General features: G+C 44.1%; 1 protein-coding gene across 1 annotated transcript in view; it reads left to right on the top strand.

The window, feature by feature from the left end:
• HLTF (helicase like transcription factor) overlaps window positions 1–27,305 on the top strand; it is a 173,926-nt gene that overhangs the window by 44,332 nt on the left and 102,289 nt on the right. Inside the window, exons 6-9 of the mRNA XM_082251177.1 lie at window positions 13,387–13,461; window positions 18,975–19,166; window positions 22,312–22,395; window positions 22,489–22,579. Coding sequence (XP_082107303.1) covers window positions 13,387–13,461; window positions 18,975–19,166; window positions 22,312–22,395; window positions 22,489–22,579 — 442 coding nt within the window. The remainder of the gene's footprint in view (window positions 1–13,386; window positions 13,462–18,974; window positions 19,167–22,311; window positions 22,396–22,488; window positions 22,580–27,305) is intronic.

The raw sequence follows: 27,305 nt of genomic DNA on the forward strand, positions 1-27,305 counted from the left end.
CTTGGTCTTCTCTCTCTCTTTTGTCTTGTTTCCCTTTCCTGCCTATTTTGACGAGATTGTCACTAGTCAGTAGGGTTCCCTGAAATGCATGGTTGGAATACCTAAGCATTTTGCTAGGAGATATCCCTTTTGAGGAGTCTCTTCTGAAGAAACGAACGGTTCCACCGTCGGTGGACTCTCGGGTTTCCAGGCTAAATAAGGCCATACATTTACCGGTGCAGGATTCTCCGTCCTTAAACGACCCCGTGGACAAAAGAGCTGAGGCTCTGGTCCAGTACCTCTTCACCGTGGCGGGTTCATTTCTGAGACCGGTGTTTGCTATCACCTTGGTATCTCAGACCTTAAAGGAATGGGCTGAGATTTTATGCCAGGATTTGGAAGGGAGTCATCAACCTGAAGGGGCACCCTCACCCGCATCTGGGGTGGGGGGACATCTTCGTCTTTTTTCGGATCCGTGGACCTTGTTCATTTAGTACAAACCTCCGGGAAGGTTCTTTCCTTCCAACTTACGCCTGTCTCACAAGCGACTACAGGGCCTCTATGGAGCAGTGCAGGACCTGTTGGCACAAGGAGTTATTTTTGCCAGTTCCAGAGTCGGAACGGTTTCACAAACCTGTTTACAGTTCCCAGGAAGGAAGACAAGGTTCGTCTAATCTTGGATCTCAAGGCTCTGAACCACTTTGTGCGAGTTCAGAAATGTTGGATGGAGTCCAGAAGTAGCTTTCCTTCATCAAGGAGATCTTCTGGCTTCTATTGATCTCATCAAGGAAGCTTACCTTCATATTCCAATATATGTCAGACATCAGCTCTTTATTTGTTTTGCCATGGGCAAGGTGCACTATCAATTCGTGGCGTTACCTTTTGGTCTCGCCTCAGCTTCTTGGGTGTTCACAAAGGTTTTGGCCCCAGTTCTGGCCTTTGCTACGGAAGAAAAGGATTGCGGTACTGGGTTACCTGGACGATCTGCTTTTGCGTGCAGAGTCTTCCTCGGCTCTAGAAGACATTACTGTGCGAACTCTACACGAGTCGGGTGGATACTGAACTTTCATAAATCGGCACTTATTCCGTCCACCAAGCTGGACTACTTTTTTTAAATTTATTAAACAATCCTTACACTCTATGGAACAATTGTCTTTCCAGAGAAAACAGTGATGAAAATGGGGGGAAAAAAACACATAGAAACTCCTCCAAGAGCAAAAAAAAAAAAAAGACCCCCCTCTATGGGTGACATTTGAAAATTAATCTGTGTTGCCAATAACAAGTATCAGCAAGTATGTGAACTTTGGTCATTATAGTACATTAGAAAATCCACGCAAACGTGATCACAAAACATGATATACAATGTGCAATGACAAAACTTAACTTAGAACGTGTAAGCAAAACATCGTGCCAAGAAACTAAAAACCCCCAATTAAAAACCTTATAATTACAGTGCAAGAAGAGGGGGAGAACAGAAAAAGAGAGAGGAAAAAAAAATAAATAAATAAATATTACAAAATTATTATTCCCCATCTATCAACGCCCTACCGGATTAGAGAGGTGTTTGTTACATCTCTCTCTGTTCCACAGAAAAAAAAAACAAATAAGTATTAATGGGGTTCAAGGAGGGGTCTCCAAAGGCCAGGATGCATAATACTCTGCGCAAGGTCATTTTAAATCATTTCGGATTGATAGCCCTCAGTGCTAGTAAAATGTACCCAAGGCCTCCATCGCTCTCTCATCTGTTCCTCCGTATTCTTGAGGGTAGCTGTCAGCTCTACCATTTTATAGATTTCATTAACTTTTGAGAACCATAATTTACACCCTGGGGGCTGTGTTTGTCTCCACATGGATGGAATACATGCCTTTGCAGCGTTAAGAAATCTAAGTGTCAAAGACGTCTTATATCTTCGAATTGAACTTCTCGTAAGATGGAGGAGACCGAGCGCTGGATCATCTTCCACCTCGACCGCAGGCAGTTGTTTAATGACTGCCGCTACCCTTATCCAAAAGGAGCGCAATAGGGGACATGTCCAAAAGGGGACATGTCCAAAAAATATGGAGCATTGATCCCTCCACCGACCCACTACGCCAACACCTATCCGAGCAATCTGCATCCATCCTATGCAATATTACAGGGACTCTATACCACCTAGTCAAGATCTTACCTACCTCTTGATATTTGCAGTCCATAGAAGATTTATGTATCAATGTTAAGATCTTATTTTTTTGGGTAGGCGTTAAAGATATTGCAAGCTCTTGCTCCCATTGAGACAGAAATGACAGATTATGTCTCTCGGGATCTTCTGATAACATCAGATAAAATAAAGACAAGGAGTGCTTAACAGGTTCCGCTGCTCTACATAATGATTCAAACGGTGTTAAGGTCTGAGGGACATAGCCCCTCTGTCTAATGGAGATTAGAAAATGCCGCAGCTGACAGATGCTTAGATAGTCCAGCTGCGAGCCAGGCCAAGCCGCAATCTCCTCATGAGTAGGGACAGAGTCCTGCTGCCATAGCTCTACTAATCGTGTCTTCCCATTTTGAGCCAGACTGTGCATCCTGGCACTTGTGCATCCGGGAGGAAAATCCGGGTTGCCCAATATGGCAGTGAGAGGAGAAGGGGCAGGGGCTTTCTTTGGATGTTGTTGGACCCGTCAAGATTTCTCGTAGGGTGGGACCTATCGTAGGATGAGAAAGAATGGGGTCCGTGGGCAAGAAAGAAGACCATGGGGCCGGTGCAGTCATCTGGCCCACCAAGCCCACTTCCAAACCCACCCACCGTTTAGAGGCAAAGCTACAATGCCAATCCATTACCTGTACAAGATGAGATGCGCGATAGTATCAAAGTATTTCCGGAATACCCACTCCTCCTTTCGATTTTGGGAGAGATAGCACCTGAAACCGAATCCTGGGGGATTTAGAAGACCAGATGAACACGCGAAACAATGTCCGAATCTGTTGAAAAAAAGATATAGGAACCACGATCGGCAAGGCCTGTAATAAATATAGGAGTCTCGGTAAAATGTTCATCTTAAGTGCACTACATCGCCCAAACCACGTCAAGGTTAGCGATTGCCATGCACAAAGATCTGCCTTCAGGATCCCCAGCATAGGAATATGATTCTTCCTGAATAGATCTAATGGATCCGCTGTTATCTGAACCCCCAAGTAAGTCAGTTAGCCATCGACCCATTGAAATGGGAATGAGGCACGTAGGGCAAGCTCCTCTTTCGTTGAAGACGAGATATTGAACGATTTCGTAAGATTGATCTTGTAAAGGGATAAAATACCATAAGTGTTGATAGCAGCCAGGAGGTTTGGAAGTGTGATAATTGGGTTGGTGACAAACAACACCAGGTCGTCCACGTAAGCGGCAACCCTGTGTTGATCGCCAGCAACCTGTAGGCCTGAAATATCAATGGATCGGCGTATCGAGCAAAGGAAGAGTTCCAACGTTAGGATAAAAATGAGGGGTGACAACGGACATCCCTGACGGGTGCCGTTTGAGATTGTTAAGTAATCTGAACACCACTCATTCACCCGAACTGCCGCCGATGGTCTAGAATAAAGGGCCTGAATGCAATGTTGCATCCATGGCCCCAATCCTATATGTGACAGAGTGGCCTGAATAAAACTCCACGCCACTCTGTCAAAGGCCTTTTCCACGTCAGTTGATAACACCATTGGGGTGCATGAAATCCGTGCCTCCTGTATTAAATCCACAACCCTTTATGGTATTTTCTCTTGCCTCACGAGATTGCACAAACCCAATCTGGTCAAAATGTACCAGGCTGGGAATGTGTGGCAGAAGTCGATTCGCGAGTACCTTTGCAAACAATTTAGTATCAAAATTAAGGAGCAAGATAGGTCTATAACTGCCACATAATAGAGGGTCTTTCCCCTCTTTGTGAATAAGGGCTATATAAGCCCTAAGACAATCAGTAGGCATTATGGCACCTTTACCAGCTGCGTTAAAATGATCTAAGAGGGGCTTTTCTAAATATGCCATACATTTCTGATAATATGATAGAGAAAAACCATCTGGGCCGGGGGCCTTATGTGGTTTCGATTGTGAAAGAGCAAGGGATAGCTCTTCAGCAGTGATTGTCATCTCCAGAGCGGATAGCTGCTCCGCTGTAAGAGTGGGCATACCTGACCCTTGAATATAAGCCTCTATTGATTCCCTCTCCTCTCTAGGGGCTATTGATCCAGCAGGGGTTGATATATTCTACAGGGAATGATAGAATGAGTAAAACTGTTCTGAAATAGCTGGCGAGGTATGGACCTCACCTCCATCAGCTGTCTGGATCCTGGATATATGTGTACGTTTTCTCTGGCCCCTTAATGCCCGGGCTAGCATCGCCCCTGGTTTTTTTGCGAATTCATAATAATGTCTCCTTGCCCATGCCATACCCCTGATTGTCTTCTGAAATAAAAGGCGATTTAGTTCTTCTCTAGCTTGGGTCAGGGGGACAAGATTTACTACTGCCAAGGACTGTTAATGTTGTTTGCTAAGGGAGTTTATCCGGGTGAAGAGAGCTGACAATCTATTCTCCTGTTCCCTTTTGCGTCGTGCTCCTATTTGCATAAATACCCCTCGGATGACACACTTGTGTGCCTCCCAGATTACAGATGGAGATAAAAGTTCATCCATATTATCTTTGAAATTATTGGAGATCGCAGTGTTCAGGAAACTGAAGTAATAAATTCATTGAGCCTCCAAGAACTCGGTTTTCCAGGCAAAGGCTCCCATGCGATGACAATATGTACAGGGACATGGTCTGACATAGAGAACGTATCAATATGAGAAGAAATCACTTTGAGGAATTGGGATACGATCAATTCGGGTGTACACGTTGTGGATCGGAGAGTAATTAATAAGTATAATCCCGCTCACCTGGGTGCATCAGTCGCCAAGGGTCAGTCAGGTTGAGGAGGGAGAGCTCCCGCTGCAATCGGCGTAGCCTTGCGTTAGAAAGACATGAGGTTCCTCTGGACGAATCCAGAAGAGGCTCAGGTACATAATTGAAATCTCCCCCCATCACAAGATGTCCCTCTCGAAAACCCAGGACCTCCGGCACTAGTTGCTGTAAAAAAGATACATGATCAGAGTTTGGTAGATAAACATTCAACAGAGTTAACGTTACCTGACCGATATTTCCTTTGATCAACAAAAATCTACCCATGGGATCTACCAATTCCTCTTTAAATTACCATGAAAGAGATTTGGAAATGAGGATACTCACTCCTTTTGACTTAGGAATTGGTGAAGGAGCGTGGTAAACCCAGGGAAAATCCTTATTATATAACCTAGGAACCGCATCTTTCCAAAAGTACGTCTCCTGTAAAAAAGCCACCTGCGTATGGGGTGTTTTAAATCTGATAGGAGACGTGTCCGTTTCTCTGGGGTGGACAAGCCCCTTACATTAAGAGTGGTTATCTTATACCCCGAGGCTCCTCGCTTAGTCCCCAGTGACATGATTACCCTGGAGGCCCCTCCTCTCCCAAAAAAAAAATATCCCTCCCAATCTGTATTCCAGTACAGATATCTAAAAAAGAAAATGGTTAAACTGTAACCAAACGCAACCAGGCGCCACCTAACGTGGGGGAAATGTGTTCAGTAGGCACCGTAGTGGAGAATAATATCCTAGGAAAAGCAAAAAAAATAACAAATACAAAGAGAAAAAAAAACAATAAGAGGAAAGGAGACGTGACCATAGAGTGCCAGCCAACTTATTAGCCCTTATGGGTACTTAATCTGTAACCCCCCTGCCCTGTAGAGCGATACTCATAACAACGTTTTTCTATATTATTATGCAAGCCCCCCCACCTCCCCCTCCATCAAAACATATTTCTCCCGTTATCACTCAGAGAACCAACATGAAGTCCTCAAGCATCTTGAGTCTACTTAACCCATAATTGGCATTATGGGTGCCTCTAAGAAAGCAAATAACTCGGGTATCTTATCATGCCATTTCAAGACAAATGAGTTTCCATTTCGGAGAACCATCGGATGGAATGGGTGTCCCCAATGGTATGTAGTGCCTGCTTTGAGGATTTTAACTAGCAATGGTTTTAAAATGGCTCTCATCCGCAAGGTGCGGCGTGACAGATCCGCCAGGAGCCGAATTGATGCCCCATTAAAGTCCAAGGGACTTTGATTCCATGCACAGTGCATCATTTTTTTCCTTGAGGGAATAAAAATGTATTCTAACCAGAACATCACGTGGATAGTCCTCTCCTATACTGCGAGGCGCTTGTACTCTATGAACTCTGTCTATTTCAATGTCCTCTGTAGACAAACGATCCAGTAATTTATTAAATATCTCCAAGACAGTTATCTTAAGCTCAGGGCCCAGGATGGTCTCTGGTATCCCCCGCAACCTTATATTATTTCTACGGCTACGGTCTTCACTCTCATCCTGTTGGAGTTGCAGTATAGTTAATTGTTTCTGGAAGAGGGCCTGTGAATTTTCCAGGTCAGTGACTCGAGTCCAGCATGGATTGGGCCACCTCTACAGCAACTACTTTGCTGTTAATATGTTCAAATTGTTGTTTTATGGCATTTATTTCATGGGAAAGATTACTCACAATTGTAGGTGCCATTTCATTCATGTCTTGTTTTGATGGTATTATGGAGAGGAATTCCTTCCAATCAGGTGTCGATGAGTTTTCAGGACAACCAGGAGATGTAGGAATGTCCGGTGGATCTGCTCGCTGTTTATCCATTGTATGTAGCAAAGAAGGGGGGCTGCGGGGGGAGGCAGGCTAGGTCATCGTGTGGCTCTGGGTCGATTTAGGAGTTTTTTTTTGCTGCAGTTGGGGCTGGTAACCGGCGGACGCCGCGGCGCCATCTTGGCAAGTGCGGGAGATATCTGTACTGCTGGGCGCCTAAGAAAGTAAGCCGCGATGTCTGCTCTCCTGCCGGTCTCCAGAGGCTTCTCCAGTTTGTCAGATGCCGGCATATGCGGAAGTGCAGGGCTATGTCGGGTTGAGCTCACCGCTGTGGTTCACGGAGCTCCTGTGAGACACGTCCTCACTGCGCCATTACCAAGCCACACCCCCCCCCTCCCAAGCTGAACTACTTGCGTCTGGCGCTGGACTCCACGTCAGCCCGGGTGTTTCTTCCTCAGAAGAAATTTCTGTGGCTACAGAATGCGGTTCGGCTCCTGTTATCCAACCATCAGTCTTCACTCAGGACTTGCATGCAAGTGCTGGGTCTGATGGTTTCCACCTTCGAGGCGGTTCCATTTGCACAGTTCCACATCTGACCTCTGCAAAGAGAGATTCTGACCAAATGGAACAAGGATCCGCTGTCATTGGACAATCTGATCCTGTTAAGTCGGGGTTCGAGGGATTCTCTTCTATAGTGGCTCGGCTCCCCGGCCTTGCTTCTGGGAAAATCCTTTCTTCCCTTGTATTGGACAGTAATAACCACAGATGCCGGTCTGTCCGGATGTGGAGGTGTCTTGGGAGTGTGTTCTGCAAAGGTGCCTGGCCTTGGGAGGAATCCAGGCAGCCGATCAACATCTTGAATATTCAGGCGATCAGGCTTTGTCCGTCCCAATGGACAGATTATCTGCAGGGATGCCCTGTGCGTATACAATCAGACAATGCTACGGCTGTGGCATATGTCAAACATCAAGGGGGCACAAAGAGTGCCCCGGTGGCGGGGAAGGGGCCGGTTTCTTGAGGTGGGCAGAAAGATTTGTCCCGGCCCTCTCTGCTGTGCACATTCTGGGGGTAGAGAATTGGCAAGCGGACTATCTCAGTTGGCAGACATTGGATCCGTGAGAATGGTCTCTTCACTCTGAGGTATTTCATCAACTGTGTCTTCGGTGGGGGACCCCCGATCTGGACCTGCTGGCTTCCCGTCTCAACAGGAAGGTGCAGAGGTTCATGTCAAGGTCACGGGATCCTCTGGCTGACGCCGCAGACGCCCTGGTGGCCCCTTGGGGTCAGTATCGTCTGATTTACACCTTTCCTCCAATACAACTTCTGTCGAGACTGCTACGCAGAATCGAGGTAGAAGGGATTCCAGTCATTCTGGTGGCACCAGACTGGCCTCACCGGTCTTGGTACGCAGGCCTGGAAAGGCTGGTAGCAGACGTCCCATGGAAACGTTCTCTCAGGGAAGATCTTCTGTCTCAGGGACCAATCTTCCATCCTGCTTTACGGTCGCTGGCTTTACCGGCCTAGCTATTAAAAGCCAGGTGCTGAAGGACAGAGGGCTGTCTGAGTCAGTGATTCCTACATTGCTAAAAGCTACGAAATCTACTTCCAGGAAGGTTTATCATAGAGCTTGGAAGGCGAAATTACTTGATGTGAGTCTCGGGGGGGGGGGGGGGGGGTTCTCCCTGCTCCTTTTCTGCGTCTCGCCTGTTGGAGTTTCTACAATTAGGTGTAGATGAATGTTTGGCTCTGGGCACCATCAAGGGCCAGATTTTCGCCTTGGCTATATTTTTCCAAAGGCCATTGGCGGCAAAGTCCTTGGTTCACACTATTGTGCAGGGAGTTCGCCATCTGGCTCCTCCTGTGCGATCCTTGGTGCCTTTGTGGGATCTCAATTTGGTGCTGTCAGTGCTTCAAAACTCTCCCTTTGAGACTATTTGAGAACTTCCTCTGCTCACTTCTGTCGCAAAAGTGGTGGTTTTGGCTAGCTCACTAGATTGCTTTAAAAAAGGCCTTTCTTTCCTAGGTGTACATAATATAAATGGGTACTAAAAATTTTTTTAGGTAAAGTTGATCCAGGGAATATCCGATTGCCTCTCAGGGGGTCAGGAAGGAATTTTTTCCCCTGCTGTAGCAAATTGGATCATGCTTTGCTGGGGGTTATTTTCGCCTTCCTCTGGATCAACAGCGGGTATAGGATTGTGTATATGGGATTGTATGGTTGGGTTTTCAATACTGTTTGTTTTTTTTGGTTGAACCGGATGGACTTGTGTCTTTTTGATAACCTGACTAACTATGTAAGGTGGCTTTCTTAGTAACTATTACTTCCGCACTTCGGGTCTCAGAGTTGGCTGCGTTGTCCTGTCAGTCACCTTACCTGGTGATTCATAAGGACAAAGTGGTGTTGCCACCCTGTCAGGCGCTCCTTCCTAAGGTTGTCTCTGGGTTTTATTTGAATGAGGATATTGTGTTACCGTCCATATTTCCTAAGCCAAAACATCCTAAAGAAATTTCCTTACATTCCTTGGATGTGGTAAGGACTATTTGGGTGTACCTGGCAGTGACTGAACCGATTTGAAAATGCGATTCCCTGTTTGTTCTTATGGATGGACCTCATAAGCGTCTGCTGCGACCATTTCCAAGTGGATCAGGCAGACAGTGGTGTAGGCCTATTCCATTAAGGGTCAGGTTCTACCTTTTCCTGTTAAACTGCATTCTACGGAGGGGCTTAGTGCCTCCTGGGCCTTCCGTCATCAGGTGTCAGTGGTTCAGGTGTGCAAGGCGGCTATGTGGTTGTCTATACACACATTCACAAAGTTTTATAAGGTGGATGTACTTGCATCTTCGGATGCGGCGTTTGGACGCAACGTTTTGCAGGCTGCGGTTGCAGAGGCTTCCGCTTCTTGAGGGTGTAATTTTTTCATGGTGGTGAGCTCATGTTGTTTGTTGAGCTCCTCTTTTAACCTGGTTTGCTATGTTTAGCTTTGTTGGGAATTCTGCGTATTGCTGTGTTTTTTTTCCCACCCCTCATATTGACACTTTGGGACATCCCAATAGTCTGAAGAAATGGAGTGTCTGTCAGTGAACGAAAGAGAAACTTTGTAAACATTCTCATAGCACAGACTTTTACTAAATGGGTGAAGTTGCTGGAGAGTGACTTGAGACGACACCGCTTCCACCTGCGGTCATGGAACTGTTAGGCCAGTTGGTCAGAGCCCTGGTGTTCGTGTGATACGTCCCTAGACTTGGCCTATTTGGTGGCCAGGATGTCCGCAGTGGGGGTTGCTATTAGACGCCTGATATGGCTGAGATGCTGGTCGGCTGACCAGGCTTCTAAAAAAGCTGTTGCTGATCTCCCTTTTATGGGGGCAGAAGCTATTTGGAGCCTCTCTGGACTAATTCCTTTACTGCTCATAAATGTCTTTTTCATGTTTCCGGGTCACAGGAAAAAGGTAAACCGTTTAGATCTTCGGGGGGTCCAAGAAGCCATGGCCCGGTAAGTCTAAAGGCAGCAAATCCGGACCCGCAGAAAAGGCCTCGTTTGCATGAAGGAGCGCCCTTACCCGAGTCGGGGTGGGGGGACGTCTTTGATTCTTCCGGGAACCCTGGACTTCCTTGATTCAGGACAATTGGGTTCACGAATTGATCCATTTTGAATACAAAATGAAATTCCAGTCTCGACAGGTTCTTCCCGTCCAATCTTCTATTGTCCCCAGCCAGGTTAAGGGACTTGAAAGGGGTGGTACACGACTTGCTGTCGCAAGGGGTGATTGTGTCGGTTCCAGCTTCGGAATGCTTTCAGGGGTTTTATTCAAACCTGTTCGTCGTGCCCAGAAAAGAAGGCAAGGTGCGTCCCATCCTATCTCAAAGCCATGAACCCCTTTGTGCGAGTCCATCCGTACAGGAGTGGACATCCGTGGGAGCTCCTGTTTCTGGTTGGAGCTCTGTTTTACCTGGTTGGCTACGTTTGACTATTGGAGTATTAAGGTTTTTTTTTCCTGTCTTGTTCCCACCCCTCATGTTTTTACTGCTTTGGGACATCCCTATAGTCTATGATTAAGCAGAGCTGCGTCTATCGTTGAACGATAGAGAAAACTGGATTTTCGTAAGATCTTACTGTAAAATCATTTTCTCTGAAGTTAATCGACAGACGCAGCACCCGCCCCTCTACTTTTTTGTTATGGGGTCTTTTTCTGTCACTGCTTGCAACACAATGAGTATAGCAGAGCCTGAGGGGTTATGCCGGTTGGGACAGCCCCTATAGGCGTAGACAGGCTTTTTTTCCGCCTAGTGCCTATCCCTAGTGGTAGGAGCATAACCCTATAGTCTATGATTAAGCAGAGCTGCGTCTGTTGATGAACTTCAGAGAAAAATTTTTTACGGTAAGTTCTTACAAAAATCCAGTTATTCTCTGAGGTTTACTGCCGGACACAGCACCCGCCCCTCTTTTGGGTTGTGTTCTATGTTCTTCTGACACTGCGTGTTACAAAGTGAACTCCTATAGCAGGAAGTGATGGTATAAACTCTGGGACTGCTCCAGGGGCGTAACCAAAAAGCTTTCCGCCTAGTCCTACTCCTGAAGAGAGAGCAGCATAAAGCCCAATGGTCTGAAGACATGGAGCTGTGTCGGTCAGTGAACCTCAGAGAAAAGGATTTTACGGAAAGACAAAAATCCAGTTATACTGTGTGTATACAGTATCTCACAAAAGTGAGTACACCCCTCACATTTTTGTAAATATTTTATATCTTTTCATGTGACAACACTGAAGAAATGACCCTTTGTTACAATGTGAAGTAGTGAGTGTACAGCTTGTATAACTGTGTAAATTTGCTGTCCCCTCAAAATAGCCCAACACTCAGGCATTAATGTCTAAACCCCTGGCAACAAAAGTGAGTACACCCCTAAAGGAAAATGTCCAAATTGGGCCCAATTAGCCATTTTCCCTCCCCTGTGTCATGTGACTTGTTAGTGTTACAAGGTCTCAGGTGTGAACGGCGAGCAGTTGTGTTAAATTTGGTGTTATCGTTCTTATTCTCTCATACTGGTCACTGGAAGTTCAACATGGCACCTCATGGCAAAGAACTCTCTGAGGATCTGAAAAACAGAAGATGGCCTAGGATATAAGAAGATTACCAAGACCCTGAAACGGAGCTGCAGCACAGTGGCCAAGACCATACAGCGGTTTAACAGGACAGGTTGGACTCAGAACCGGCCTCGCCATGTTTGACCAAAGAAGTTGAGTGCACGCGCTCAGCGTCATATCCAGAGGTTGTCTTTGCGAAAAAGCCGTAGGAGTGCTGCCAGCATTGCTGCAGAGGTTAAAGGGATAGGGGGTCAGCCTGTCAGTGCTCAGACCATACACCGCACACTGCATCAAATTGGTCTGCATAGCTGTCGTCCCAGAAGGAAGTCTCTTCTAAAGAATATGCACAAGAAAGCCCGCAAATAGTTTTCTGAAGACAAGCAGGCTAAGAACATGGATTACTGGAAACCATGTCCTGTGGTCTAATGAGACCAATATAAACTTGTTTGGTTCAGATGGTGCCAAGCGTGTGTGACAGCAACCAGGTGATAAGTACAAAGACAAGTGTGTCAAGAATGGTGGTGGGAGTATCATGGTCCGGGATTGCATGGGTGCTGCTGACACTGGGGAGCTACAGTTCATTGAGGCAACCATGAATGCCAACATGTACTGTGACATACAAGCATGATCCCCTCCCTTCAGAGACTGGGCCACAGGGCAGTATTCCAACATAACGACCCCAAACACACCTCCAAGACGACCACTGCCTTGCTAAAGAAGCTGAGGGTAAAGGTGATGGACTGGCCAAGCATGTCTCCAGACCTAAGCCCTATTGAGCATCTGTGGGGCATCCTCAAACAGGAGCTGGAGGAGCGCAAGGTCTCTAACATCCACCAGCTCCGTGATGTCATGGAGGAGTGGAAGAGGGAATCCAGTGGAAACCTGTGAAGCTCTGGTGAACTCCATGCCCATGAGGGTTAAGGCAGTGCTGGAAGATAACGGTGGCCACACAAAATATTGACACTTTGGGCCCAATTTGGACCTTCTTACTTAGGGGTGTGCTCACTTTTGTTGCCAGTGTTTTACACAAAAATGGCTGCGTGTTGAGTTATTTTGAGAGGAAAGAAAGTTTACACTGTCATACAAGCTGTACACACACAACTACATTTGTAGCAAAGTGTAATTTCTTCGGTGTTGTCACATGAAAAGATATAATAAAATATTTACAAAAATGTGAGGGGTATACTCCCTTTTGTGATATTATTTGTGTGTGTATATTTATTTATAGATGTATGTGGGTTGCAAGAAAATGTGTGAAATTAGGGACTCTATAGAATGCCTAATATCACACATTGCCTGTAATATCTCTCTCTCTCTCTCGCTCTCTCTCTCTCTCTCTATCTATCTATCTATCTATCTATCTATCTATCTATCTATCTATCTATCTATATATATATAAATATATATATATATATATATATATATATATATATATATATATATATATATATATCTTTCTAATTCACTTCCCCAGCTGCTAAATAATTCCTGGCTCTTATTGTGACTTTTGACAATATACTGTTCGATGATTACCACTAATGATGCACAGTGGTTGGGCATATCGTTAGTTAACCTTTTTACACAACTATTTTACCCACATTTATGCAAACAGTATACCAAGTTTGTTCTTCATGTGTGTTTTAACAGTTGAAGACTGAATTTGATAAATTATTTGAAGATCTGAAGGAAGATGATAAAACCAGGGAACTGGAACCCTCAAAGGTAAGTCATTGACATTAGCACTTTGAACCACTTTCTGAACGTGCTATAGCCGAAAGATGGCTACAGCACAATTGTCCAGCTCTGGGAGGGTGTCTATTGAACCGGGATGCGCATTGGGTGTTCTGTGATTGTTTTGTCCTTTTAGACACAGCTAATCACAGATTGAGGTAAAGGACTAATCACAGTGGCCCTTTACCATTTTATCAGCTGTATCATTTTATTGGCATCTTTTTTCCTTAGCCCTGTCACTGTGCGATAACCTGTGTGAAATGTCCCTGTGATAACCGATGATTATCATGCAGCCCATATCAGTGCCAATCAGTGACCATCAGTGCAGCATATCAGTGCCCATCAGTGCAGCCTCATCAGCGCACAACAATGAAGAAGAAAAATTATTTATTTTCAAAGTTTTATAGCCTGTTTTCATTTGTTTACCAAAAACATTAAAAAAAAAAACCCACTGGTGATTAAATACCACCAAAAGAAAGCTCTATTTATTTAAAAAAAAAGATAAGTTTTCATATGGGTACAGTACTGCATAACCACGCAATTGCCATTCAAAGTGTGACAGCACTGAAAGTTGACAATTGGCTTGGGAAGAAAGGGGGTGAAAGTGCCCAGTAGGCAAGTGTTTGGGCCCAGGTGAGGTTCAGCCCCTTGGGTTGTTTTGTTTGTGTAGTGTGAGTGCTCTTAGCCGTGCCCAGGACTGGTTAGGCATAACGTGCCCGGGACCACTTGGAGCAGGTGGTTCTGAGTGTGGTTCACTTGTGATCCAGTATGGTATGCTAAAGTGAAAACCATGCCGGAGCACAGTTCTCTCCACAGGTAACTGTATAGTAAAATGGTTTGCTGGTCTGGTGCTTTCACTAGCATTCAGAGAGCTTTAAAAAAGCGTGTCTGAAGATATGTTTTGAAGCAAGTGTAAATGTGCCCTTAGGGCTGGCTGCAGACAGACTCTCTGAATGCCAGTCAAAGCCCCTGTCTCTAAATAAAATGGTTAGATTGTTTACACATTGCGTTTGCTTTGCATTGCTTCGGCTTCACTTCAGAAATTATACCCCATGTCACTTTAGTTGTGCTTCAAAGCCTCCTTCAAATCCTTCATTGAAGTCTATGACAAAGCTCGCTTGAAGCACCTGAAGCTTTTGACAGGCTTTAATTCGGCTTTATCTTCGCTTTGTTTTGGAGAAATTGCAGGTATAAGATATCAACACACCCACTGGGCATCTGCCTAGCTTCATTAAAGCTTCATTAAAGCTTCAAAAAAAATATCCCTGAAGCACCACTGTAGCATCGCTGAAGCATCAAAAATCATGTAAAGCGGTAGGTGCTTTAATGTGTGTTGAAGCTGAAGCAAGTGCCCTAAGGGATCATTTACACTTCAATTTCAACACACATTAAAGCGCCTGCCGCTTCGACATGCTTTTTTGATGTCTTTGTTGTGCTTCTATGATGCTTTGGTTGTGCTTTTTTAAAGCTTTAAGCTTGGCAGATGTCCTGTGTGGGTGTGTTGATATCTCATACCTGCAATACCTCTGAAACAAAGCAAAGCTGAAGCTGAATTAAAGCCTCTCAAGGCTTCAAGCGAGCTTTGCCATAGACTTCTATGGAGGCTTTGAAGCACCACTAAAGTGACATGGGGTATAATTTTTTTTAAGGGAAGCTGAAGGAATGAAACGCAAGGTGTAAACGGGACTGTAAGCTAACAATTTTATTTAGTGAGGGGTGCTTTGACTGGCGTTCAGAGAGCTTTAACAAAGCGTGTTTGAAGCAAGTGTTGCGTATATCATTTGTTGTCATTTGAGTAATACACTTATAAAACATAATAAAATGATTTAATTTTTTTATTGAATAAAAAAGCATCTATATGTCGCATCAGACATGGTATGTGTACAAAAGAGATAAAAAAAAAAAACATGAAAAAAGGTACCCATATATATATATATATAAAGTAAGAACTAAGTATGGAAGGAGAGTTTTATAAAATGGAGCTCATGTATAGGAAATAATATTGTACGAATCGCAAATTTATATAGAGAGAAGGTGGTACATAAAGGGACTAATCGGTGCTTATATATTGGAGATTGGATCACATCAATTTTAATTTCCAAGTTGAGGAGGGAAGACAAAAACCAAGAGTTCCTCTTCTCAGAAACGTGAGACCTAGAGTCATGGTGTAAAAAATCTTTTCCATCAACAAGATAGAATCTAATCTAGCAATTAGTTGAAAAAATGGGACCCACAGAAGATTTTTTACACAGGCCCAAAATATATGAATAAAGGAGCCAGGGAAGAAGCAGCTACATAAGCAGGTTTGAGAAACCTGTGGATAAATTGAATGTAGTCTAAGTGGGGTATAATATTACCTCATGGACAGTTTAAGTACGGTTTCTTTATTTGTGAAGGATTTTGTACATTTCCATAAATTGCACCACATGGCTTCCCAATCCTGATCTGTGTATTGCATTTCACTGTCTTTTTCCCAGCAAAGCATATAGGGGAAGTTTAGCTGAAAAATCTTTTATTTGCGAGAGAATTCTAAAGAATAGAAATCAGCTCTTTTCCTTGGGTATGATGGCAAAATGTTTCACAGACCGTAGATGAGGAGGCTGGGGAAAGTGCATAGTATGTAGTGTAAAAGTGTCTAATTTGCAAAGTTTGTAGATAAAAGATTCAGAAGCTCGGACACATTTGAAAGATTGAAGCTGAAGAAAGGTCACAAAGTCTTCCTGAATGCTTGAGAGAGAGATCATATAAGGAGTTTTCCACCAAAGGAAGTCTCAGGATGAAAAAGGGTTTTTATAAACCTAGGATTGCCTAAATAAAAGGTCCAAGGATACATTTCTGAAGCCATAGAAAATCTGCCCTTTGTGAGGATTTCATGGTTTAAAGTGGTTCTAATGCCCAAGTTCACACTGGTGCAGCATGGGATTCGACTTGTGAGAGCACATGTAGAATGACATGTCAAATTCAATGTTTCCCTATGAGAGCCGTCTTAACTGATCTGACACAAGTCGCTCCAACTTTAGAAAATGTTACTGCACTACTTTAGTCCGATTTTTATTCGACTATAATGCCATAGAGTGTAAAAAGTTACATTAAGTCGGATCAAAGTCGGACTGAAGTTGCAGGGCAAAGTCGGATTGGAAGTTGTACGACTTTCCTATCGGAACAGTGTGAACCTGGGCTAAAGCTTAATGTTTTTTTACCTTCATGCATTCTATGCATGAAGGTAAAAAAAACTTCTTCAGTTTGCAGTTTCCCCAACAGCTCCTCCTAATACTTACCCGAGTCCGATCATGATCCAGCGATGTGCATGAGAGCGATTGTTCTCCTGGGTCTCTGCCTCCTGATTGGCTGAGAGACAGCAGCTGGAGCCAATCACAGCTCACACCCAGCGAAAAAGGAGCGGGGGGGTGGGACTGAACCCCAATATGTGTGTCTTATGGCTTAGCAACTAAATAATTGCAAGAAGCTATAGCTCTAAAATAAGAAGACCAAAGTAACCCTGGTAGAAAAAATTGAGAGATAGAAGCACTCAGATGCAAGCCAGGGAACCTTCGAGTCAACCAGATTCCATTGCACTACAGTATTTGCAAAAATCTAGAGAATAAATAATAAAGCCACACCTGAGGTAGGCCCGGTCACTGTGAGCGGGTGCGATATAAAGTATCTCACAAAAGTGAGTACACCCCTCACATTTTTGTAACTATTTTATTATATCTTTTCATTTGACAACACTGAAAAAATTACACTTTGCTACAATGTAAAGTAGTGAGTGTACAGCTTGTATAACAGAGTAAATTTGCGGTCCCCTCAAAATAACTCGGCACACAACCATTCATGTCTAAATCGCTGGCAACAAAAGTGAGTATACCCCTAAGTGAAAATGTCCAAATTGGGCCCAAAGTGTCAATATTTTGTGTGGCCACCATTATTTTCCAGCACTGCCTTAACCGTCTTGGGCATGCCTTAACCGTCTCTCATACTGGCCGCTGGAAGTTCAACATGGCACCTTGTGGCAAAGATCTCACTGGGGATCTGGAAAAAAATAATTGTTGCTCTACATAAAGATGGCCTAGGCTATAAGAAGATTGTCAAGACCCTGAAATTGAGCTGCAGCATGGTGGCCAAGACCATACAGCGGTTTAACATGACAGGTTCCACTCAGAACAGGCCTCGCCATGGTCGACCAAAGAAGTTGAGTGCACGTGCTCAGCGTCCTATTCAGAGGTTGTCTTTGGGAAATAGACGTATGAGTGCTGCCAGCATTGCTGCAGAGGTTGAAGGGATGGGGGGTCAGCCTGTCTGTGCTCAGACCATACGCCGCACACCGCATCAAATTGGTCTGCATGTCTGTCATCCCAGAAGGAAGGCTCTTCTAAAGATGATGCACAAGAAAGCCCGCAAACAGTTTGCTGAAGACAAGCAGACTAAGGACATGGATTACTGGAAACCATGTCCTGTGGTCTGATGAGACCAAGATAAACGTATTTGGTTCAGATGGTGTCAAGCGTGTGTGGCAGCAATCAGGTGAGAAGTACAAAGACAAGTGTGTCTTGCCTACAGTCAAGCATGGTGGTGGGAGTGTCATAGTCTGGGGCTGCATGAGTGCTGCCGGCACTGGGGAGCTACAGTTCATTGAAGGAACCATGAATGCCAACATGTACTGTGACATACTGAAGCAGATTATGATCTCCCTCCCTTCGGAGACTGGCCCGCAGGGCAATATTCCAACATGATATCGACCCCAAACACACCTCCAAGACGACCACTGCCTTGCTAAAGAAGCTGAGGGTAAAAGTGTTGGACTGGCCAAGCATGTCTTTAGATCTAAACCCTTATTCAGCATCTGTGGGGCATCCACAAACGGAAGGTGAAGGTCTTTAACATCCACCAGCTCTGTGATGTCATGGAGGAGTGGAAGAGGACTCCAGTGGCAACCTGTTAAACTTTGGTGAACCCCATGCCCAAGACGGTTAAGGCAGTGCTGGAAAATAATGGTGGCAACACAAAATATTGACACTTTCGGGCCAATTTGGACATTTTCACTTAGGGGTGTACTCACTTTTGTTGCCAGCGGTTTAGATATTAATGGCTGTGTGTTGAGTTATTTTGAGGGGTCAGCAAATTTACACTGTTATACAAGCTGTACACTTACTACTTTACATTGTAGCAAAGTGTCATTTCTTCAGTGTTGTCACATGAAAAGATATAATAAAACATTTACAAAAAGTGAGATACTATAAAATTGATCAATCAAACCTTTGTGTTTTATTTGCCATGCCAATTTATTGAGTAAAGATTGGATTTAAGCTAAGTAGAATTTTGATAGTTCAATCGAGAGAGCTATAAATACCTTTAGGAAGGATGGTACTTTTAATGGCAGTTACCCTACCATAATTTGATTTTTATTTAGTGGTGATTGTACAAAGCCTACTTTACAAACACATGTGAATGTGTTGCATATGTAGAGGTAAAAGTTTTGCTCTGATCTGTAATGATCTTTACAGGCTGTGGAAACCTCATTGCTCCCTCATCAGAAGCAAGCACTGGCGTGGATGGTGTCACGTGAGAATAGTAAAGAACTGCCACCATTTTGGGAAGAGAGGAACAACTTGTACTACTGCACGCTTACAAATTTTGCAGAAAAAGACAAGCCAGAGAGTTTAAGAGGAGGAATTCTGGCAGATGACATGGGGCTGGTATGTTCCCTTTGTTTTAGTTACAGTGAATTATTTCTCAGGGTTGTCTTGGAACTTTATTAATGGCAGTAAAATATATGTATCTTTCTTTTCTTGTTTCAGTTTCCCACTCAGTGTAATAATTATTGCGTCTTATATTTGTTTTAGGCTGCTTTATGATTTCTAACATTTAGGTCATAAAAAGGCAAGAAATGAAAGGAAGCCTGTGTTGTTAAGAAATATATTGGGCACCACTGCTGCCTCCTCTGGAAATTCTAGTTCCTTGGCTGGATCATGTAGATCCTCTGACTTCCATACTTTAATGTGTTACTAAACCCAGGACCCTGCGTTCTCTATATCTCGTCTCCCACCGTACACAGAACATGGAAATGCAATTATTTTATTAAATATAAACTGCGAAATACCTTTTCTCATCAGCAGTATATAGCAGTCTTGTGACTTGTATCGGCCTCTGCTTAAAGCTTGTAAGAGGAGTTTTCATTCTCCCCTGATCCTCTGTCTGGATAGTGCCGATTGGCCCTGTGCTAATCACATGCACACTAAACTGAGCATGTGCAGCCTGACTCCGAATGCTCTGTATATCACGAGATGGGTTGAAGTCAGTTAAAGAAGAGGAGGATCAGAGAGACAGGATCACAAAGCATTTATACACAATGCAGAGCATTAACTCCTTATGTTCCACAGTGAGTATAACCAGCATGCTTTACTGCATATACTTACTGATTTTACTGTTTACTTACTGGATTTAGTAACACTTTAAGTCACAAACATAAAAAGCATGTGAAGTAAGAGCTAAGTTGCAACTCCTGTTCCGTGTACCTGCTCTGGCTCAGTGAGTTGAAGCAATTAGCTTAAGCCAGCCAGAGACCGTTTGAATCTCGGCCAGTTTAGCAGGAAGCGGTCGAACCATGTATGGACAGGTCGTATGTACTCAAATTGATTGATCGATCAACTTGGGTACAAGCAGCCTGTCAGATTTTACATGCAAATGTTGCTAGCGGCTGTTATAGCCACTAGCAATAATCACTGTGTTCTCTTGGTGAGGGTGGCTTCCCTGGCCAGAAGAACACAATGGCTCGATAGGAGGGATTCCGCTGTCAACACTGTCTGTGTTGATGGGGGAATCAAGCAAATTTCTCTCCTGCAACCTATGGAAAGAAATTTGCTCAGTCTATGGCCATAACGTGTGTGTGTGTGTGTGTGTGTGTGTGTGTGTGTGTGTGTGTGTGTGTGTGTGTGTGTGTGTGTGTGTGTGTGTGTGTGTGTGTGTGTGTGTGTGTGTGTGTGTGTGTGTGTGTGTGTGTGTGTGTGTGTGTGTGTGTGTGTGTGTGTGTGTGTGTGTGTGTGTGTGTGTGTGTGTGTGTGTGTGTGTGTGTGTGTGTGTGTGTGTGTGTGTGTGTGTGTGTGTGTGTGTGTGTGTGTGTGTGTGTGTGTGTGTGTGTGTGTGTGTGTGTGTGTGTGTGTGTGTGTGTGTGTGTGTGTGTGTGTGTGTGTGTGTGTGTGTGTGTGTGTGTGTGTGTGTGTGTGTGTGTGTGTGTGTGTGTGTGTGTGTGTGTGTGTGTGTGTGTGTGTGTGTGTGTGTGTGTGTGTGTGTGTGTGTGTGTGTGTGTGTGTGTGTGTGTGTGTGTGTGTGTGTGTGTGTGTGTGTGTGTGTGTGTGTGTGTGTGTGTGTGTGTGTGTGTGTGTGTGTGTGTGTGTGTGTGTGTGTGTGTGTGTGTGTGTGTTGATACATATGTATGCTATAACATTTGTTGTTAAAATTGTTTACATAGTTGATTTTGTTGTCCATCTCACAGGACTAGTTTTACAGTGTTGCTGGTGATTTTTTATTTTTTTTTATCCATTGTTTGACTACCAAAATACAGTCTAACAGTCTACGCATTCTGTTCTCCGGATGATGGATTGGAGCATAATGACTTCAGATCTGGCAGCAATTTTACACTTCTTTTGATTTGATTTGATCTATAGCTGCTGACTTTTAATAAACAGACACTCACCTGTCCAAGAATCCAATGCAGTCCTCACCCAAACCAGTGCAAACCGCGCTGCACCCTGTGAATGGTCCCGCAGCCTCATGGAACCTATAATGTGTTCCAGAAGGTTGGGGGGGGGGGCAAAAGTAGGTACCCCCCCGAATAAAAGGGGTAAGAGAAGAGCGGGACTTCCCCTTTTGGGTGAAGTTCCGCTACAGGTTACAACTTAGTGTTTCTAAATCCACAACAGTAACATCAGTCTGTATATGCAGTAAAGCATGCTTGTTATACTTACTGTGGAACCTAAGGGTTAATCCCCCACATTGTGTAAAAAGGCTGTTTGATCCTGTCTTCTCTGATCCTCTCCCTCTTCCACTGTCCTGATCAATCTGCTGATAGTACAGAGTCTTGGGGGTACTCTGCACATGCTCTGTTTGGTGTGTATTGCTAGAGAATTTTTTTTTTTTTTTTTGGGGGAGGGTGCATGTGATCAGCACAGGGCCAATCAGCACTGTCCAGACAGAGGGTTAGGGGTCATGCAGCCTCATAAGACAGTCAGGGCTGGAGTACAAGACTGCTATATGGTGCTGATGGAAAAAGATATTTAGCAGTTTACTAAAATGCTTGCTTTTCCATGTTCTGTGTACTGTGAGAGACCAGATATAGTGAATGCATTCACTATATCTGGTCTCCCACAGTCCTGGGTTTAGGAACACTTCAATTGCAATGAATATTTCTGTTAAATTTGATTAAATAAAGATGTTACAACATTAGATTCAACAACTGTACAAAATGGGTAGGAAGACATCTGTAATTTCACAGAAATATCAGGGCGCACTGAGACATACTAGAGCAGCGTGGTTAATGAGTTGGAGAATCTTGTTTTCCTTGAGCATGAGCATTTTCAATTGTCAGAAGAGCTTTTATCTCCCACTATGGTAGCCTTAAATGGTCTGATCCTTAATTGGAATGTCTGCTCCCTTAGGTAACATCCTCCCATAAAATGGCTACTGTAAAGGTCATAATTTATTGTGACAAAGGCAGTGAGGACAGTTATCTGCACTTATACAAAATTTACCTTCCAATGTTAATTTTTTTTAAATGTTTAATGCTTTTGGTATGTACACTTGTTTTTGGTTAACTTTTTTTTTTTTTTTTTTGTATGATTTTAGGGAAAGACTTTATCAATCATTGCTTTAATCCTCGCTAACTTTTATGATGGAAAACCTTTTCCAGTTGGACATGGCATTTATGGCGTAAGTTTATATGCACAACCCACTTTTGTGTAGCTCGCTGTGTTCACTTTGTTTCCGGGTCAGTATGTTAAACCTCTTCATGTTTTTGCTTAGAAATCTTTAGAAGAGAAATCTCTTGTACCAGATGACTCAAGAAAATCATCTAACAAGAAACCTGCACGGAGGAAAACAGATGGTAAGTTCAGTAGGAAAAACAAATTAGCATAGCCCTCAGTACACCCATATAAGCAGGCTAGACGTACTTAAGTTGAAGTTCTAAGATTATTTTATAAATGAGATCAGATATCACAATACTCTGTTATAATTTACAGTACCATTGCATACCGCAGCCTGCTGCTTTCTAACATGTTGACAAGGCGCTGTAAATCTGCACCCTGGCGTTTGTGCTGGAAGTGCGCTCCCAGCACTGAGACTGAGCTGTCACCAACCACTCCAGATCTTGCATTAACGATCAGGAGCCCTGAGGAGTACACATAACTGCTGTTGTAGCTTGTGATTGGCTATCACAGTGATCCACCAGTAGAACCTGTCCCTATATTCTTTCTCCTAAATGGAGAAAAAGATACTTCTAGCCCGGCTAAGGCCTGCTATGAGCTGATGTCACTCAGCTGGTCCAGGCTAAGCCTCACAGTACACCCCTGAGAGCCTGAGCCAGTCTATCTCACTCCCTTCCCCCACAGCTCAGCGCTCCAGTGAGTGCTGGAGGAGCAGAGCAGAGAGCTGCTGACTGACAGTCACAGGCTTACTGAAGACCAAGAACTGAGTAATCAGTGGTCTTTGATCACTTAGTTCTTGGGCTTAGAGGCGGCGGGGGACGGATGCAGCATTGGATCGAGTGAGTATGTATGTTTTTTTGGTTTTTTTTTTCGGACTGCTCTGGTATAACTCCTCCTTTTCCCAGCAAGCCTCTGTTTTTTGCTAGTGCCCTTAAAGGGAAATTTTAGCAAAAATATGGCAAACAGGCAGCATTTTTATTGCAGAAGAGACATAGCCTCTTCTGCATTCAAATCTCCTAACTGCCTGTACAGGCAATGGCGAAATGTATGAAGATTGGTACTTAGAACCAGAGAGGCCGAAGATGTCAGTGACTGGCAGGGAAATCTAGGACACTGCAATGGATGTCTTCTCTCTATTCTGGGGGAAGCAAAGCTCATTTTTTTCTTTTTACAATACTTCTAGCAATACTTCTCAGCTTCTATTTAGCCACTGCGGCTTCCTCTTTGCAACTGTCTGGATAGGTTGACTCCACCGCTGAGCCTTGGGAGACAGTATCAAGACTCCCCCAGGTAGAAGATGCAGGGCTGCCGGGTAATGTTGTTTTGTGCACTGGACAGGGCCGGATTAACAGCATCATGGGCTTGGTGCTGAGGATTTTGAAGGGCCTTAAGGGCCGTGCCTTGCCATGCACCCAGAGGAGGAAGGGTGCAGCCATGCATGCCTAATTCAACATGGGATGCTGTCTCTGAAGCCCATAAACACATCCATGCATCGCCAACTGTCCCTCCTTGTCCGGCCTTCACGCTGTGTGGGGAGGTTCTGAGGGTGCTGCCTGGGGAAGCGAGCATAGAAGCCAGACTTCTGTGTTTACAAGTGACAGAAGAGCGGTAACAGTGAATATGGCCAACCCGGGGCCTATATAAAAGGTAGGGGCCTGGAGCTGCAGCTCCAATAGCCCCTACATTAATCTGGCCCTGGCACTGGAACCACCGTTAATTGGTCACCTAGGCACATGATACAACACAGTGAGTTATCTGAAGGGTGCTTTACAGGTCAAGAGCAGTGGTCCATCCAAAGTGTGTAACCCTGTCCCTGAAGACCTCTCAAGAGGTATGCCCACCTGGAGGGATAAATCTGGATGTGGTTGGATTTCTAACATCCACCCTTAGCTGATTGGGAGGACTGCAAGCTGTGGTGGTAGGTCAGGGACTAGCCCTATATGGGAACCTAGACTGCTGTGGTCAATTTAACTAAGTATAACCAAGTGCCAGGTGGTAATATGTCTAGATTCTGTCAGCCAATACCCAACGACCAGTGCAATCTCTGCAGAGGTTCGGAATTATCCTAAATCTCTGGAAATTGGCACTGAATCAGACTCCTCACTGGGTCTTGTGACGAAATGCGGTATCAGACCCCTGCCCTTCTCACCAACTTGTGACAAAGGACTGGCCAATCTCACACCGTGCTATCACTTACGTAACAATGCCACTCTCTGCTGCACCCTGCACAAAGATTTTCCACCCTGCTCAACTAGGTGCCAGCAGCCTGAAAGCAATTGCCACTGCGTTTAGTTAATTGAGCAATTAACCCTTTAATCTCCAAATTGCCACCAGATAGCTTTGGGCCTATCAACCCTTCACAATATTAGCAATACCAACTATGATTTTAGAATAAAAACTGTCACCACAGACAGGTATGTTGAGCGTATTTATACTATACAATAATGCTCTTCAAGAGACAGGGATTCTTTTTTAGTTTGCATTAAAAGATGTTGAAAAGGAAGAATACTTGTAAATCCTGGTTTCACCAGAGTCCAGCGAAAAAGCAAAAATGGTACAGTGGCTCTCACACCTCCTGTTAGGTGTTACTTGTTTTGATTTTTACGAGAGCTGTCAAACTGGATCAGAGTGTTGACAGAGGCCACCTGACCAATTAAGTGTCTGAGGGGTGGTTTCTGGGATGTTACTATGGTTATGAATATGCCCCAGAGACCATTTTCTATAGGTACTCGTATCTCTGAGTATCTACTGGGTACAGCCTGCTAACATGCAGATTATTGTCCAGCTTGAATGTAGCTTTGAAATGACTGTAAACTTTGCAGGTTTCAGATGCCCAGTTCACCTTGGATCTTGAATTTGGCTGGTTCTGCTCCCAGCACTCCCAGATTGATAAGGCCCTGGTATCAGTTGATAAGTTAGTGTATTTTATAAAGTGAAGGAAGGAGGGGAGATAGGAATCAGAGCTGCTGGATCTCTTGTTTTAAAACCGAGAAGCTAATGACAAAATGTAATGGCTAAATGTGAACAAAATGGCTGCTACGCACACGTGAGCCCAGTACTCAAGACCATTTCAGGTCTGACTTTGGATACTGCCCTGTCCATCATCTTCCTTCCCACAAAAAAGCTCCCATTTCTCTGTTAGCACAATCAAACCTAAGGATCCAGGAGCCACCCAACCATTCGCTTTTGCATAAACATTCTGGGACTAATGGTAGTCTCCTTTGCCAAAGCAGTGAAACCTGACATTCTGGTAGAGTGGGACAAGAAGGCTATATCTTTCGCCCCATACACCTGACTAACAAATTCAGGTTTGCGCTGACCTGTTGGAATTCCAACCCCACACTGCAGTCTGTTCAATTCAGTGCTGAGCCTTTCAACTGCAAGGTGACCTTACAAGTATCAATTTGGACAGTGTCCTAGGAGTGGCTTACATCAAGCATCAGGGTGGCACCAGAAATTGTGCAGTTCAAAGAAATGCCAACCTGATTGTGGCTATTGCAGAACTCCACGTTTTGATCCTGACTGTGCTGCACATCCCGGGCATTGAAGATTGTCAGGCTGTTTCATCCTATAGATTCTAGGAAAATGGTCCTTTTACCACTCTATTTTACAGGTGGGGGACACCAGAGTCCCTGGTATTCAGGTTCAACAGCAAATTGGGCAGGTTTATTGCCAGGACCAGGGATCCTTGGCAGTAAATGCTCTGGTGATTCCATGGGATCCGTTAAACCAGATTTACACTTTTCGCCCTTTAAAGCTCATTCCAGATTGTCTGTCACAGTGACCCAGAACTCAGGTTTAAAAAAATAACATTTTAAGTATATATTCTTAAAGTATACCTAAAGGCAAAATTTTTGTTTTTAGTTTTTGATTGAGTGGAGAGGGATTTGAATGCCTGTCAGTTTTTTTTTTTCTGTCTGTGCCCCCCGTAAGGGGATTCACGATCTTTGTCCTGCTTACTATCTTCAGCCTTAATTGTGGTTTGTCCTTGGAAAAGTAATAGAAGGGGGAAGTCTTCCAATGGGGACACTGGCTCTGGTGACCTGGGGGTCCTCAAGAAATTCCCTTAATTTGCAGGGATTTCCTCTCACTTCCTGTTCACAAATAAACATATACAGGTGTTAGAATGGCCAAGTCAAAGCCCAGACCTGAATCCAATCGAGAATCTGTGGAAAGAACTGAAAACTGCTGTTCACAAACGCTCTCCATCCAACCTCACTGAGCTTGAGCTGTTTTGCAAGGAGGAATGGGCAAAAATTTTAGTCTCTCGATGTGCAAAACTGATAGAGACATACCCCAAGCGACTTACAGCTGTAATCGCAGCAAAAGGTGGCGCTACAAAGTATTAACTTAAGGGGGCTGAATAATTTTGCACGCCCAATTTTCAGTTTTTTATTTGTTAACAAAGTTTGAAATATCCAATAAATTTCGTTCCACTTCATGATTGTGTCCCACTTGTTGTTGATTCTTCACAAAAAATTACTGTTTTATATCTTTATGTTTGAAGCCTGAAATGTGGCAAAAGGTCGCAAAGTTCAAGGGGGCCGAATACTTTCGCAAGGCACTGTAGTCTTCCATGTAAAGGCACACTTGACCATATCTGTTTGTGCCTAATAGATTTCTAAGGTTGCCACCTGGTCTTCCGTTCACATATTTAAGTTTTACCGGGTGGATGTTCAGGCCTATTGGCTTTTGTTTTCTTTACAACTTACCTGTAAAATCCTTTTAACGAAGTACATTACAAGACCCCGTTTTTTTCCCCTGTGCTCTTATGATTCAGTCCTTATTGCTTGCTACAACATTGAGGCTTGCTGAGAGTGGGAGGGATTATATTAGGGCTGCCCCCTTGCTTTGCCAGTGTCTAATCTGAAGGCTGCACACGCCATAGTCAGACTGCTGGGTCCTGTAATGACT

The sequence above is a fragment of the Pelophylax lessonae genome (assembly GCF_965119305.1).
Source record: "Pelophylax lessonae genome assembly, chromosome: 3".
NCBI classification, from domain to species: domain Eukaryota; kingdom Metazoa; phylum Chordata; class Amphibia; order Anura; family Ranidae; genus Pelophylax; species Pelophylax lessonae.